This window comes from Tauraco erythrolophus, chromosome 6 (genome assembly GCF_009769465.1).
Source record: "Tauraco erythrolophus isolate bTauEry1 chromosome 6, bTauEry1.pri, whole genome shotgun sequence".
In the NCBI taxonomy this organism is placed as follows: Eukaryota; Metazoa; Chordata; class Aves; order Musophagiformes; family Musophagidae; genus Tauraco; species Tauraco erythrolophus.
The window spans coordinates 30966466-30982631 of NC_141470.1; the positions used below are offsets into that span (position 1 = coordinate 30966466).

At 40.4% G+C, this 16166-nt stretch overlaps 1 protein-coding gene across 1 annotated transcript in view; it reads right to left on the minus strand.

Moving 5' to 3' along the window:
• Positions 1-16166, minus strand: part of EHD4 (EH domain containing 4) — a 31478-nt gene that overhangs the window by 15040 nt on the left and 272 nt on the right. Inside the window, exons 2-3 of the mRNA XM_086613017.1 lie at positions 8712-8888; positions 4009-4106 (exon numbers count right to left, since the gene is read on the minus strand). Coding sequence (XP_086469143.1) covers positions 4009-4106; positions 8712-8888 — 275 coding nt within the window. The remainder of the gene's footprint in view (positions 1-4008; positions 4107-8711; positions 8889-16166) is intronic.

Genomic DNA, 16166 nt, shown 5'->3' on the forward strand with positions numbered 1-16166 from the left:
CAGAAGCAGCACAGGAATGGGCATTGTCTGGCCGGGGACAATCCTGGCACACGGCTGCACATTCTCCTCCAGCCACTTAAGCAGTCCCAGAGCTGACAGGCAGGAAGCTTTTGGCACATCCTGCCACCGACAACAGGAGCGGGAAAGGTGCGTCAAGAGAGACAGCTTTGATTGTTGCGCTCTTTGTATATTTTTGACCCTTCAGAAAGCAATCAGCTCCTTCACCCATGGCCTGGATGCTTTTTCAGAGTTATAAATAAAACACACTGGGAAGTAGTGCATATCCTGTAGTTTCACATAGTCCCTTTACTGTTTTCCTGCATATTAAAACTGAAAGTTAACATTCAACTGTTTTGTTCGTTTCAGAAGGCTTCACCTTACTCCTAGTGATACCTGTCAAATTCATCGTTATGCAGGCATTATGTCCATTCATAGGTAAATAGTTAAGCAGTTGGGAAGACTGAAAAAAAACACCAACAGCAAAGAGTGAAGGTTTTATACTGAGGGCCTGTAATGTTATTCTTCCATCAAACACATTAAAACACTGCCAATAAGAAAAGTGGCTGCTCACCAATGTTAGAAACAAGCTAAATTTCTAGAAAGGTAATTTAAAAACTCAGATGTAAACAGATGCTAATTATGTGCAGAATAGAAAGCATCTAAGAATACTTATCAGATGTTATTAAACGTCATATTCCATCACTCAATCATGAAAAATCTCATCTTGTACATATTTTTTAGAAAATAGCAGCAAGATTCATAAGAAAAATGAAAGTCTGAGAGATAGAAAGAAACTGGAAGCCTAAAAAATTTGCTGAACTATAAAATTTTGAAATATAACATTGTGAAATTGTCAGAAAATAAATTCTGAAGAATCACACTGTATATTCAAAGCATTCCTGGCAAGCATAGAAAAGTGTCTCTATGTTTCAGGCTGTTATCACCTTTACAGTGAAAGGAAACAGCAGTTCCCACAGTGGAGCACACTGATGCAATCTTTTCCAGTGAGAAGCAGCCAGTGAATTTAAGAGGTAACAGCACACATTTTGCAGGAAAACACCTTTGTTGGTCTGAAGGTATACAAACAGAACCTTCTCTGACAGAGACACATTTAGGGATAGCCGAAGACACCTTGCAGAATCCTGCTTACATTTGCACACAGTGATTTAGAAAGTAATATAAACAACTCAAACTCAAAAATGTGCTAAATTAGACTTGTAGCATAAATTCGTTGAAGTCAGCCCGACTCCTTCGGGAAGCAGCTCAGACAGGCTAAATCAAGATTGTACTCCATAAAACCACTTGTATGGAAACTGCAAAAGCAGCCCAAGAGTCATATACAGGAAATGTATCTGACCATGGAATATTTCAGACAAGGGAGAGAGAGCACAGTATTGCCCAATCACAAGAGCATGCAATAGGTCCATACAGTGACTCATAGGTACTTCATGTATGCTGACGCCTAAGTACATGAAGCCTTAAACCTTGGCAGCAGTTGCTCTGCAGGCCTAGGGCACAGAAAGTACAGTGCTCTAAAGCAGACTCTCAAAACCTTATTTATGGTACAACCACACTGATTAAAGCTAAACAGCACAGAGGAAAACCACATCTGTGACAAAAGAACTATGCCAAGTTACATATTCAAGACAATCCTTAACACATCAGAAAGAAAAATTCATGAAACACAAAGTAGTCAAGTTAAAGTCTGTGAAACAGGTCAGAGTTTGAGGCTATCACTGAGCACTGTCGACTCAGGTGAAAGTCTACTTTATCAATTGTTTTTATGGCTTAGTTGACCTGCCCTTTGATAAGGCACGTACCATCAAGAAACGGAGTTTCTGAACAATAAAGGAACAACGGTCGTATCTTTTGTTAACTTGCAAGAGCAATTCTTGATGGCAGTGAAGAGATATGGCTCTTTACGCAACACAGGACTACCAGTAAAACACAACCCGGAGTGAAACATAACTCTGTCCCAGATATGAAGTCTGGGACTTCCACAGCAGTCCCTAATGGCGTTGAATTTTGTCACACAATTGCTCACTTTTTCAGTGGCATATTAATATGATACTCGAGTTTTCTGCTAATTTCATTTTCACTTCCATACTGTTATGAAAATGGCAACAGATACTCGAATGCTGCCAAGCATCATCTTCCCTTGGTTGAACAAGCAGAGAGGGAGAAAGATGCCAGCTGAGAGAGTTGGGGCTGTTCAGCCTGGAGAAGAGAAGGCTCCAGGGTGATCCAGTACTTAAAGGGGGCCTACAGGAAAGCTGAAGAGGGACTTTTTACAAGGGCATGTAGCGATAAGACAAGGGGCAATGGCTTTAAACTGAAAGAGGGGAGTTTTAGATTAGATATAAGGAAGAAATTTTTCACTCAGAGGGTGGTGAGGTACTGGAACAGGTTGCCCAGAGAAGTTGTAGATGCCCCATCCCTGGAAGTGTTCAAGCCCAGGTTGGACGAGGCTTTGGGCAACCTGGAACCTGGTGTAGCGGACGGTTTCCCTGCCCGTGGCAGGGGAGTTGGAACTAGATGATCTTTGAGGTCCCTTCCAACCCTAACCATTCTATGATTCTCTGCACCTAATTTTTCTTGGTGGAGGAAAAAGGGAGCTGGAATCCACAACAGAGAAGCAGAAGATTTAAGATCATCTTTGATTTCATCAGACTCTCTGTGTAAACTGAGACTTAAATGTTTTGTGAACAGCTTATGAGAAGATTTTTCAGGATTAAAGATCATTAGTTATACACTCAGTTATTTCTGCCTAGAAACAAGAGCACCAGCATGTTGTATTTGTTTTACTCATCTGGCTTCACAACATTCAAGTCTTTGGTTGCACGGATGTAGAGCATTAATGCTGTTCATCTCTATTCGTTCACCAATATATCACGTATAGGAAAACACAGCTCTCCCCATGAATGCTTCACCTGACTATAGAAGCAATGAAGAGGACAAAAAACTCCACATCCTGTCAATGAACAAAAAAACCCAGAAACATCTAGTAGACCAGTTTACTAAGCAAGCACAGTTTAGATTACAATCCTAAGAAGTTAGTCTCTTATTCTATCAGTGCAATGCAAAGTGACTATGGTTGCACAGTTGCCATATATTGTGCTTATTCCAAGATTTCCTCAAAAAGATCCCAGGTGTGATATGTTAAAGAACTGATTATTTTCCTATCCACAGACATGAAACACACAAGTTTCCATTTTTTAAGCCAAGGTCTGAAAACAGAAGGCAGCACAAGCCACACACTGGATCACTAGCATTTATAATTCCACAGAAATCTCTGACATGCCCTTAAATGTAGCTGAAGGAAACAAGGAAGAAAGTTATTTACATTATGCTGTTTTGTTTTAATAGATTCTCAAAGACAGGCTAGTTCCTTAAACTGCATGTTAAAACCAAGGTTCAGTTCTTTGCAGAATTTTCGTTTTACTAAAAATATTCTCATTCCCTCTTCCTCCTGCTACCTTAATTCTTTTGACTGAAAATTATATTATGGCATGACTGAGCAACCTTAAGAAGCAACACTAGCAGCTGTGCCTCCAATAGAAGCATCTTACGTACAGCCCAATGCCCAGTTTTTAAACATGACCAGCTTGAAGATCTATAGCCATTATGAAACATTTCTTTATTCATGAACTCCAATAGCATATATAAGAGTCTATTCATCATTACTTTGTGGAAAGCAATTAAAATTATGAAAATAAGGCTTTTTCTCAGGAGTGTCAAAGCACTAATTACTCAACAGATCATACAACCATAGCCATTTGCAACCATATCAGCAGGATGATAGAAATCCCAACTCCACCAGTTTTCAAGAGAAAAAATTCCAAACCCTCCATCTGGCCTTAAAATATGGGTTTAATAGGCCTTGTACTAAAAGTCTGGGACATGCCGCCACTCAATACTACTAATACAGGCCCTCAACAGATCAGGATGATGACTTCTCCAGTACAGCAAAAACAGTGAGCTCAGTAATTTTCAAGCCCTGCAACTCACCTCTGCTGATGCGCTGCTTCTCTCCAGAGAGAATGCCAGGGCTGTCAATGATACTGATGCTCTTCAGCACCTGGTTAGGTAACTGAGAACACATGAACCTGCAGGAAAGGAGGAGAGAAAAAACTAGTAACAATAGCTCTAGCTCACATGTACATTGTCTCTCGAGAGCTCCCCTTTACATATCTGCTTTTAGAAAGATTCAGGTGAGATTTTAAAAAAAAAGTTTCTGAAGTCCTAATGAACTGCTATGTTTGGCAACCATACATGCTTAAGAAAACAAAATGTAAACAGAGAGCTTCTTATAAAATAGAAAACACAGGAAAATCTTGTAAAAACATATGTCTAAATGCTGATAAAATTCCAAATTTTGCAGAAGCTGACAACATGGGCTATATGCGCAACATTAAAAAGACTCCATAAAACAAACATTTTTCTAGCATCAAAATCAGTATACACAGGAAACAATTCTTCATGTACTCCAGCTTTTGCCCAAATTCAAAGATATTCAAAAGAAAACAGAAGCAGGGAGAAAGCCATACTGATGATATGCTTGTCACTGGCGAGTCAACCTCTTGCCTGCTCCGGCAGCGTTTGAACGGTCCCCGTCACTAACCCACCACCCTCCTTAGATGGGGCTGCCAGCTGATTGAAAACAACAGCACTTCTCCCACAAACTGAGCCAAAGCTTTCACACTGCCAGAACCCAGAGTTCAACTTACACACAGCGTACTCTAAACAATAACCTCCTGCTTCTGCAATGGGAGGCAAATTCAGTGGTGGTATTACAAAAAATTCATAATTCATAAGCCCTCTGAGAGCTGTGCAGAATGCTTCATGTGTTAAATCCAAACTACTCTGGGATAGTTCACAACTGACAGGCTTTACCTCCCTTCATCATAAACCGCCTTTAAGAGATTTGCGTTAAGAGTTTAATCTTCTCACCGGGTAGCAGCTGACAACCGTACTGACAAGCCCACGATATAACCTGCTGTCCTCCTGTGCAGCTGCCCAGAGGGAGCCCAGCACAGGGGGAGGCTGCGGGCTCAGGCCGTAGGATGGCTGCCCTGCCTTAACCACACTGCCTCAAAAAATAGGGTATCACACACGACAAGTTTTAACAGAGTCAAGATCAATCAAGAACTTTAAGATCAAAGATAACCTGAGTCAGGAAGAGTTCAGGCAGTCAAATATCAGATATGAAATGTAAGATATATCAAAATTTGGAAGCTATCATCAGACAGATAATGATTCAGATGGTTCAAAGGAAATCAGGAAGAAGAAAAAAAAAATCCTTACACCTCACTTCACCTTGTTTTTCATGTGACCTTGTAGTAACAAGTCTGTAACAAAAGCACACAGTATCCCTTCCTGGGTACAACAGAAATGGCAGCATCAGCTAAAAAAACATTTTTCAAACTTTCCAAAATCTAAAGGAGACACTATGTTGAAGTAAACACATTTTGTGGAAGCATAGTAGATGTGCGTAAGCAACAAAGAAAATACATTTGACCACGTCAAACAGTACAAAAAAATACAGCACTAGTACGTACAACACGAAGTAGCTTTGGAAGAAATTTGGAAGTGTGAAGACTGAATTTTCAGATATGTTTTCCTTATCACTTCATTTCAACCTCAGAAAGCCCAGCACTTGTTTAGTATCCCTGAGATATTTCTAGGCCTATCTTATGGGAAGACAGGCACCATTATTCCAGCTGAACAATACAGCAGTATTTTGACTAAGGCATCACCCAAAGTGGGACAGCTGGAAAAGGCCGTGCAAGAAAATAGAGAACTACAGGCCTCAGAAATGTAGAGACACTGCAGTCTTCGCTGCAGCCATTAGTGGCAAAGGGAAGAGGAAAGTACAAAGGAAAAGGATATGAAATAGAAGGATAAACTTGGAATTAACTGGCTGTAGCTTTTAGAATATATCCATAATCTAAAGGCAACAGATGGGTTAAAAATCTTACACCAAACTAATATTTCAGATGACTTAAAACTGTAATGCTAGCTGTATTTGAGTATCTTTTTGACATTGAGACTTGGCTCTGAACCTCTATTTCTCACATGACCTGTATGAAGTGTGATTTTAAGTGCCGCATCCTAAAAAGCAAAACTACATATTATCTACCTAAATGACAACAGCCCTTCCAAAAAAAACCCCACCTGTTACAAAAATAGTTGTGTGAATGAGATAACTGTAACTGCTTATGACACATTAGACCTTTGATACTGTCATGTTTTTCACATTGTTGCAAAACTATTGTTAAAGAAAACCAGCAATATTACACTATCCTTGCAAAAATAAGTTACATTGTTTGCAAAAATGAAATCACTTTGTAATAATCTGGTTTTGGGAGTGGGTTTTTTTTGTTTTCTTTTTTTTTTTAGATTAACTTTGGATGACGTCTAGTAAGTATTTAATCTCCTTTTTGTGTCCATTCACATACCCATTAGAATAGAGCAGGACCATGCGTTTCTTCTCAGCAGCACCAATTTATTTCTGTGATCTTCTGATGCGCTCCAATATTCTTTCCCCAGTTACTTTAACCAGCATACAAAGGCACACTAGGTTCTGTCCCCATCCCTTCCCCTTACAACTTTCCTTAAAAGTACACAGAGGAAATAAGAGACAAGTTTATACACTCAGGAGCCTTACAGAGACGTTTATCACAAGCAGTGAGATACAGGAGGAAATAAGAAGGGGTAATGGAAAAAAGATGCAAAGTAATATCAATAAATGAATGCAGCTAACTGGTAAGTACAAGCCTTGATTGTGCTACTGTGTTCCTGTTTGTTTTTAGTTTCCCCACTACCTCACCCTAGATGAAAAGGGCACTTCACCTTGCAGTCTAAGTCTCCATAGCCTCAAGTTCTTCCATACAGCGAAACACTAGAACTGGGAAATCATTTTATTAAAACAGCGGGGGCAAGGGAGAGGGAGTGGAGAAAAATCTGTTAAGAGAGGAGGGAAAAATGTAATATTGGGTACAAAAGACTGTCAGCATGGCAAATGAGAGAAAGCAATGTAATATATGTGGCGTAATTGCAGGTAAGAATGGGGAAGTTACTCAAAGATGCTGAACTGAAGACCAAGATATTTTCAACTAGGTGAAGCAGGAAAGAGCAGAGTTGACCAGTTTTCAAAAAGCAGCAATATGATCAGAGTGGCAGACCAAGGGTGATGCTAGGGGAATACAAGCACCTAGATCCTTGCTGCAAAACTAAGGAGCAAATGTGACTGTTGGGAAAGATCAGGTTGCTCAAAGCACTGCAATATAACATCATCGCAGTCACCAAAAGAACTGGAATAATTCAGTCGGTTACTTTGAATGTACATCTTTTTAGCTAGCAAGTAATATTGCTTGAATAAGATTCAGGACCTGACACAACTAGCTAGACAGATGATTTAACCAAAAAATTACGTGTATACCAATCACCCAAGCAAACGTGTGGCATTATTACATGTTCCATGTAAATACTTGAGTATTGTGCAAAATATTATTTGCGGTATGATTATAGCAACTTTTCGTAGAGATCACAATGGTAGGGAAAGAGAAACAGAAAAGTGATCTGGAGGACAAGACTTAGCCAATAATTTCACAGAAAGAGGTCTTGGACCACAACTATATTATTTAAAATGGGACTTGACTGCAGCTTCCCACAGCACATATTCTTATCTCTCAGCAAAGTGATAGCTAAGCCAACTATAAGCAGCTATAAACTTTCTTCTGTGAATAAGCACAGCAAGAGATAAGACATGACGAACTTTTAACACACATGCCAGTGGTTATCGGCCAAACAGGAAAGTTTATTGTTAAAAGAGAACCAATTTAGATTAATTGGCTTGCAAAGCCAGGCCTCCATCTCAAGCTACCATCAAATACAGGAAGAAAACAAGGTGATCGCTCACACAATGCAAAGTTATTAATAACTTTTAAGTAACAGGCTAAATGTTTCCAGTTAAGTTACCTATGGCAATATTCATGGCCAACGAACAACTCTTCCCTTTTTCGCAAATACACAGCAGCCATCCAGAAACTAACACCATCATCCCCGTCTATGGGACTGCCTGAAGACCAGCTAGTCAAAATTAAACCCTTAACAGTCTGAATACATATTTATCCAGAACGTATATTCAAATATTCAAAAATTAAATTCAAATATTCGTGTATTCTTGTAGGCCTTTTTAGATAATCCAGCAATTCACAATTTTTAAGTGCTATATCAAGACCTCTGGTGAGACCAGTGGAAAGGAACAAGACAACATCAAAGTATTTTTTTCCTTTTTTTGGATGCTAGTTTTTAATAATAGTGCTAATCTATCAGTTTTATTGAGTGGGAGAATTTGTGCCCCAACTGACTCTGCGTTCCAGCTTGCATAACATCTTACAGTCATGTCAGCTGGTGGAGCATTTCAGCAATTTTCTGTGAACTGGTTTTAATATTTTTTTCTGTTTGGTAACTGAATATATCTATGCTAGTACTACCTTACCTAGCACTGGTAGGTTTTTTTTGTTTGTTTTTAAATTCACTTGAACTGCCACTGCTTCTGCTTGTATTTGAATATTTATTCCATGCTGTTCAAAACAAATACAGTAGAAAAAACTCAGTAAAAAACATGGATGCTTGAAAATGGTATCAGGTACAAATTTAAACATTAAAAAAATAAAATCAAAAGACAGCAAGCAAACGGATCTCACCTGTTCAGGAAAGCATTTCCAAAGCGGCTGAGTTTGCGGAATGGCTTCTTAGGATCAACAACTAGGGCATTTCCAGGGATACTTCCTTCTGAATCTCCATACATAACAGCAATAAAAGAATCCGTGGTAGGCTCTGGACCAATTCGCATGCCTGGAAAGTCTTGTTCAAGCAGGTATCTAGAGACGTAGAATACAAAAAGTAACAGAATGAATGACTGTGAACTATGGCAAAAACAAATACCTACAATTTGATTGAAAAATCCCAAGGATATACACACTCTAGAATAATGAAATTACCTTTTTCCTGCATTTCATTATTTCTATTAACCAGGGGGCAGGAAAAAAAAAAAAAAAAAAAGAACTGATTTTTTCACAACTAGGTAAAAGAATAAAGTAAATCCTTTTACAAAAACAGGGTGGAAAGTATTCCCACAACGGCAGCACCTGAACCATTCAAGTGGATGCATCTACCAATGATCCCAGTGCTGTAGGTTATACTAGAAGACATTGCTGCTTCTGTGTGTGTTTTCAAGTTTATACAAGTGCTGCTGCTGCTAAAAGGGAGAGGTCTGAAACAGCACATGAGCAGCATCAGTTTGCCAACAGATCTAACCCTTCAATGACCTCAGTGTGATTTTGCTAACTTTAATTCATCTTACCGCAGGAAGAGATAACACAGTTATGAGACAGTACAGTTACAACTGTTTGGGAGTGAGGAAAGGATTTTTTTCTTCTGACCACATATCAAAAAGTAGTTAACTAAGTCAGACCTGCAGAATTTGAGGCCTAACGGTAATGTACTTCAGAGAGGCATCAAGTCAGACAGCACTACACCAATGGGAACCATCTTGCATTTCCCTTTGATTAGTCCACTCAGAGATGCAGACAGCACATACTCAGTAGACCAAGTCTGATACACCAAGTCTTGACTTTCCAGACAAGAAAGCCTCAAACGAAGGAGGCTTTATTTAAACGCTAAAACTTAACGGAACCGGAGCATGTATTTGCAGAAAAAGTCTGTCTGCATCCTTTCCTGGATGGCAAGTGAGAAGAGAAGCCCCAAGCCTATCAAGCAAGCCTCCAGCTTACCACGTTCCTCCAGCCTATACTATGACAACTACCACTTTTCAAAAACAGAAGCAGACAACCCTGCTTAACTTTAAAGCATGAGTGCTATTGTCCTCATTCACAACGGCACCATCTTGAAAACATTCACCTCAAGACTAAGACCAAATTGTTTTCAAGTATGCTGTAATGTGACACTACAGGAGCATTAAAATTCTCCAACCAACTCAAGTCATCTCATACTAATTCCAGGGGTTTCCTGAAGTTCTCAAAAGAACCCTCCACAATGTTTAACCAACTAAAATTTAACTTTTTATTTAATCTAAGCTGGATTTAAACCAGAATCCTTCAGGGACAGGTGATGGTCCTACATCCAATGACAGCACTAGTTAGGTTTGAGCACTTCTATATTAACAACAGTCTTTGAATAACAGGTTTGTTCTGGCCCTTAATCCAACAGCATTATGCCTGTTCTGCTATCATTTCATAAACCAACACTGATTTGAGAGGACTTACAGGCTGCTTTTGCCGCAAAAAAAACATTCTACAAAGTGTCTGTACTTGCTGAACAATCTCTGTTTGTCTTTAAATTCAATACCCAAACGTTCACAGACTTTATAGATCAGTACACAGAAGTTGAATTCAAGGGACTAAATATATACTAGACATTTCAAAGATCTTTTTCCATTAGCCTTAGCACACCGGCTCCAATCAGCTCAACCTATGATCTAGGAGACTTAAAGAATAGAACAGTTATTTATGTACATGAGATTTCCTGCAGCTTTCTGCTTCCAAACAAATAAAAAAAATGCCAATGTTAAAAACTGAGGGAAAGGAGGAACATTAAGAACAGTCATGCCAGAACATGCCCAAGTCAGTTTGTTCTACTTCTAGAATAAGCTGTACCTAATGCACAGTAACAGGGAAACAAAACTAGCCCCTCTCCAAAAGCAAAAAAAACCCAATACTCAAACCTCTCAGCACATGCAGAAGCATACAATGCAGCAGATCGCTCATCTTATCAAGTAGATCAAGTAACAAAATGAATACAGAACTCCTTTGATATCTCAGCAGTTGAACCCTTTATGCATGGAAACCCAGGATTTTCAAGTGTTGTAGCAAACAGCTAAACACCTGAAACACAAAAGAGTGTTCCTGTCTCCTCACAGAAGAGGAGACAGGAGTGTTCCTGTCTCCTCACCATTGCAGACTAGAGCCCTCTAGCACACAATGCAAAGGCCAACTCACAAGAGTCACTATAATTTTTCAGGCTGGACTTACCCATAGCATTGATTTTGAATCATATATTTGAATAAAAATAAGACTTTCCACGATACAATGTTCTACTTCAAAATCTCTCAATCCTGCTTTTCCTGACTGCCCTTCTTTTAAAAGAGAAAGTATCACTATGAGACTTAAAATTAAGTTATTCTCTTTATATGGCTTGTTATTCCCAGAATCCTGCTGGAAGCAGCAATTCATAACGCGGCAACATATATGACAAGAAGCTCCCAGAGCAGCAGTGAAGAACATTGCACTGAATCAAATGCACATGAGAGAAGTCCCATCTGAATGCAGGATAAGACACTTCCAAGAAAATGGGATAATTGCTATCCATTGTAAGCTCATGAACCTGCCAGGCATAGTTATGGACATTCAGCGGTGGTGATCTTTTTGATTACTAAATAAAATAATCTCATGGCCTGCTCATGAAGTTGCTACCCATGTAACACTTGAAGAGTTTACGAAGAGTTGGTGGTACGGAGCACCTTTCAGGATTTCTAACATCTGTATTTTCAGCTTGGAACTCAAACACTGCAAATTCAGATTAGCTGCCTGAACTGGAATGATACTTCCAAGTTAATGTCACAGACATAGCTTTAAAACCCAGGCTTTCACACTGATAACAATCACGGAAGGCAAGATCTCCTTCTAAATACCAAGTCCCACCCAACATACACAGTGCTCAGCCTGATACAGCTATCGAACAGACACAGGAAACACTTTGCAAGGCAGGTATTTTCCATTAAGACTGGCTAACAGCTGCACATCAAGAATCAGCACAGACTAAAATAAACCCTAGTTCTTGAGCACTGGCTGTACAAGCTGTATCACACTTCCTCTCAGCATGAAAATACCAGTTTCACTTAGCCACACAAGAGGGATGATCAGTCTTCTGTACACTGAAAAGCTGCAAATGTTTTTGTACAGTATGCTATATTAACACAGGAAAATACCTGGATTTTTAGCATCTGCAACCAAATGCCCTTGTCAGGAATTTTCAGCAGAGAGGGAGTTCACAAAGGTTCACAGGAAGAATGCTTAAAAATAGCAAACTCCCAAAGACAGTCTAGATCAAACAACAGACATCCTGTTGACACTTCTCCCTTTGTTTTTACCTGGGCTATAACCTTTCTGCTTTGCCAATAAACATTCATCTGTGTTCCTTTGCAAGATCTATAGCCAGCCAACGGGAAACCAGTTTACAAAGTTCCAGAGACAGCAAAGATTACTCATGGTTGTGGATGCAGATAACCATCTGCATAAAAAACCAAATGCTTTAGCTAAACCCTACTAACGCACGAACACAGGTGAGCTGGACAGAGCAGCTCTGGGCAGGGAGCTGTGTGGCACGTGGCACATGGGGACACAAACTCAAGTCTCCTTTCGTTAAGGCTGCTCACATCCATACTACATACTGCACCAAATCCTCCACGCTTTTTTTTTTAAAAACACAGCAAAACTAGTGGATGTTTGCTTTAATGTAAGAATTCTGCTCCAAATAAATCAAACACCACTTTCATGTAGAACTAGTACAAAGAAGTTCCAGCTTTCACCCAAAGAAACGAAGAGGGATATTTTCTTCCCAGAATAAATAGATGCAGCCCATTCTTGCCATACAAATCATTGTGCATGACTTGCAGACTCGAGATATTATGCACACAAAAGGGTGCTTTCACAAAACTCATTTCTGGCAGAGTTAAATAGAAGGAAGTTTACCATTTCAACCTCTGAGTAATACCTGTGAGCAAATTAAAAGCACCACCTGGTGAGCTGAGGAATTTACTTCTATTTTTCCTCATCTCGATAAGTTCTTAAGAAAAAAGTCAGTCTCTTACACTTTTAAAATAGAAGAGTTATTAACAAGTTAAACATGATTAGACTAGAAGTTTAATTCATTGTTAGAAGGAAAGAAAAAGGTCAGCAACTACAAACTCGTGCTGACAAGCTTCTTTCTCTTTTCCACACGATATGATTCTGCTCTCCTCTCCCTCCTTTCCCCGCTTCTTTCTCTAAAGTAGTCAGAAAAAATAGAGAGAATTGCACAAGCTGTGAGGCCAAGCAACTCACATGCAAGATAAGCATTTGGCTCTCACCTATCTTCCACCCCGTTAAAAACAATCAGGCAAGTATCACCATTCGAGCCTGGATATATTTGTTTGAATTGTCAGATACTTCAATAAAACAGTATCATCACGCAACACCTTAGACAGCGAAACTGGCCGGTTTCACTGCATTGTTCCAAGTGCAAAGAGGATAAACAGCATCAAGTGAAAGACCAGAAGAGCTGTCACTAACCTGGAAGCGTTTGTTTGCATATCTTACTCCCCCGGGGACATTCACTCATTGCCAGATCAGTGTTTTCCAGGATTTAGTGGAAGGAACTGGGTGGATGTGGATGTGTCAGAGGTATGAAAATGTGAAGTTCTCACGATAACGTCTACATCAAACTAAATCCCAAACGAATATTTGTCAGCTAAACAGAATTGTTATGTTCACACATAAATCTAATAGTAAACACTTAAGCAGATCTAGTGTGCCCTGCTGACTATGAAATGGAGAAACATGGAACAAAAAGCAGTTTTAATCAAGATTTAAAATAATGTTTGCTTGTTAAAAGGCTAGTAGGAAAAAAAGCCTATAGTCCCACTTCATTCTGAGAAAAACTATCTACAATAAACCTGGAATTATAACAATCTAGAGAGCGTATGACATTTTTCCATGGAAAATTCAGCCTACCAGAGGGGAAATGTATTTGTGGCTGACCTGGATGCTATAATATTTTCCCATGTCGTCTTCTAAGTCTTGCCTTCAGCATACAAGCATTTCTCTTTCTTGCTTTTCTTTTTCTCCTCTAAACTGGATTTTCAATAACAGTCACTGTGAAGCTATTGTCTAAATTGCTGCCTATCTTGAATGGAGCGTTTTCTCTTGCTGATTCGGCCGATTATTATCTATTCTATAGTGACCACTCATGTATTGAATGTTCATCATGGTGAGGTCAGACTGTGGTCCTTCAGAAGCAGTAACAGCTGTTCTATGACTGATTGAGGCTCAACAGTCAATTCCTGTCTTGGTCAATACCTTAAGGGATTAATCTACTCTGCAATCTACCTAAAATGGGGACAAGAGAAAGGGTTAAGTGGGTGAAGAAAAGGGCACATCACAGTAGAAGTCATCTCCTCTATTGAGTCAGATATTTTAATAAAACGTTAGAAAACATCTTTGAAAACTTTATCGCTGTCAAATTTGTCTGGGTATTTTCGCTCAGCAGTGACCAGTGCTAAAAAAGATGCAAATAGTTGTACTGAATGATACTTCTTTTCTCATTCGGACTGTACATTACTATCAGTCAACCCTATTGCTCAGTATTTTATGGTTAAGGTGATAACAAGTTGCTCACAAAGCAACAGTACCAAAAATACATCTAAGGCACTGAGAGGAATATCAGCATTTCTAAACGCAATATTGACTTGTACAACAGTCAGATTTGGGTAACTATAAAGAAAAGTCAAATGTCCATAAACCAAGAACACGTGTTCTCATCCAAGGCAAACTCTTACAGGAGGGTAAAAAAGTTTCCTATAAATTGCAATGACACAGCAGCTCAGCTGACAGGCCAAACAGGTTCTGGTACGTACATATTTGGGCCTGTTCTGTCTCCCTGTTACCCATGCTCTCACCATCCCCTGTCCCCAGGTAAGAACACTTATCTGGAAATATATACAGACTAACAAAGCAGTTGTACTTTTAAAGAAGAAAATTAATCAGCATGGCTAAAGAAATGTTAGGAAAATCCAAATTACCCATTTTAAGTGTTTGCAAGAATTCAGCAATATTTGGATAAGAACCAAGTTGAACTTTAAGCTTGCAATTAGCTAGTTGTAAAACCAGAAAAGAAACACGATTAGATCTGTAAACATCTAACAAGCTGGCAGGTGAGTGAAAGTAAGCCTCTCTCTCCAATGGAGAAGAAGGAAGGTAGGTTTTTCACAGCGTAAAAAGAAAAGTGTTATGGCAAGGCTGCCAGTAACCTTTGGAACCAAAAGAGAAACATTTTTAAAATTTACAGGAGGACTACAATGAACTTCAGATATAATAAGCAGGTCAAAATTTGATCCAAGTGACCTCTCAGTGTCTTTTGCAGAGTTTTGTATAACCTTAGACTGTTTGTAAGTGGCATATGAGAGGCAAACGCACTCAAATATATGAAAAATATTCACAAGTTCCTAATACCTGAGGCACACCTCAGCTTCCTAAAATCAGTTACTAACCAACTTAGCAGTAAGACAGGCAGGAAAGACAGAAAATACTACAACAGCAACACTGTTAAGCTGCCTCATTAGCCACACTGCTTTTCCAACGCAATCGACCAAAAGAGTTGGTGGGGGGGAAGACATTCCAGATACCATGTGTATTTTGCCCAAAAGCGTTGTCGCATTTCTCTCTATCTTCACATCCCATCTCTGCACTAAACTACTTTCGGGAAAGAAGGGAGAGGAGATAAGGTTAAACGGTCCGTGATGGCCGATGCAGCCATGCCGTTTTAACGCCAAGTGGCTGTTTTTCCTTGGAAATAATTTAGAGATTTTAAAAAAGTTCAAAGGAAGTAGAGAGCGGCGTTACACTTTCTCAGAAGACCATGAAATCGAGACAATAACTCTTAAAACAGGAAGTTGGCAGGAGAGTTACAGAGCACGTAACCGACTGGGGAGCGGCTCCCATCCCCGGCGCGGGGCGGGAGGCGCTCGGATAAGCCCCGCTCCTCGGGGGGGCCACCGGGCTGTCACCGCTGCCCTGCACGGCCGGCAGCAGCCAGACGCCAGCCTTGCCAACCCCGCTGCGGAGCTGTCAGCCGCCCTTCACCGAGACGGGCGGTCCCCGCTCCGCGGCTCGGCACGCCGCAGGGGGCGGCCAGGCGGGGCGGCCGCAGCCCCGCACGGGAGAGCGCGCCGCGGGGTGCGCGGCTGGCGCGGAGGAGGCGTTTATCGCACAGCAGAAACGCCCCGGGCAGAAGGTGAGCGGGGATTACCGAGCGGGCGGCGGGGGCGAGGCGGGCAGGGCGCCGGCCGGCATTCCCCGAGCGGGGCCGGGCGCGGCGGCGGCCGC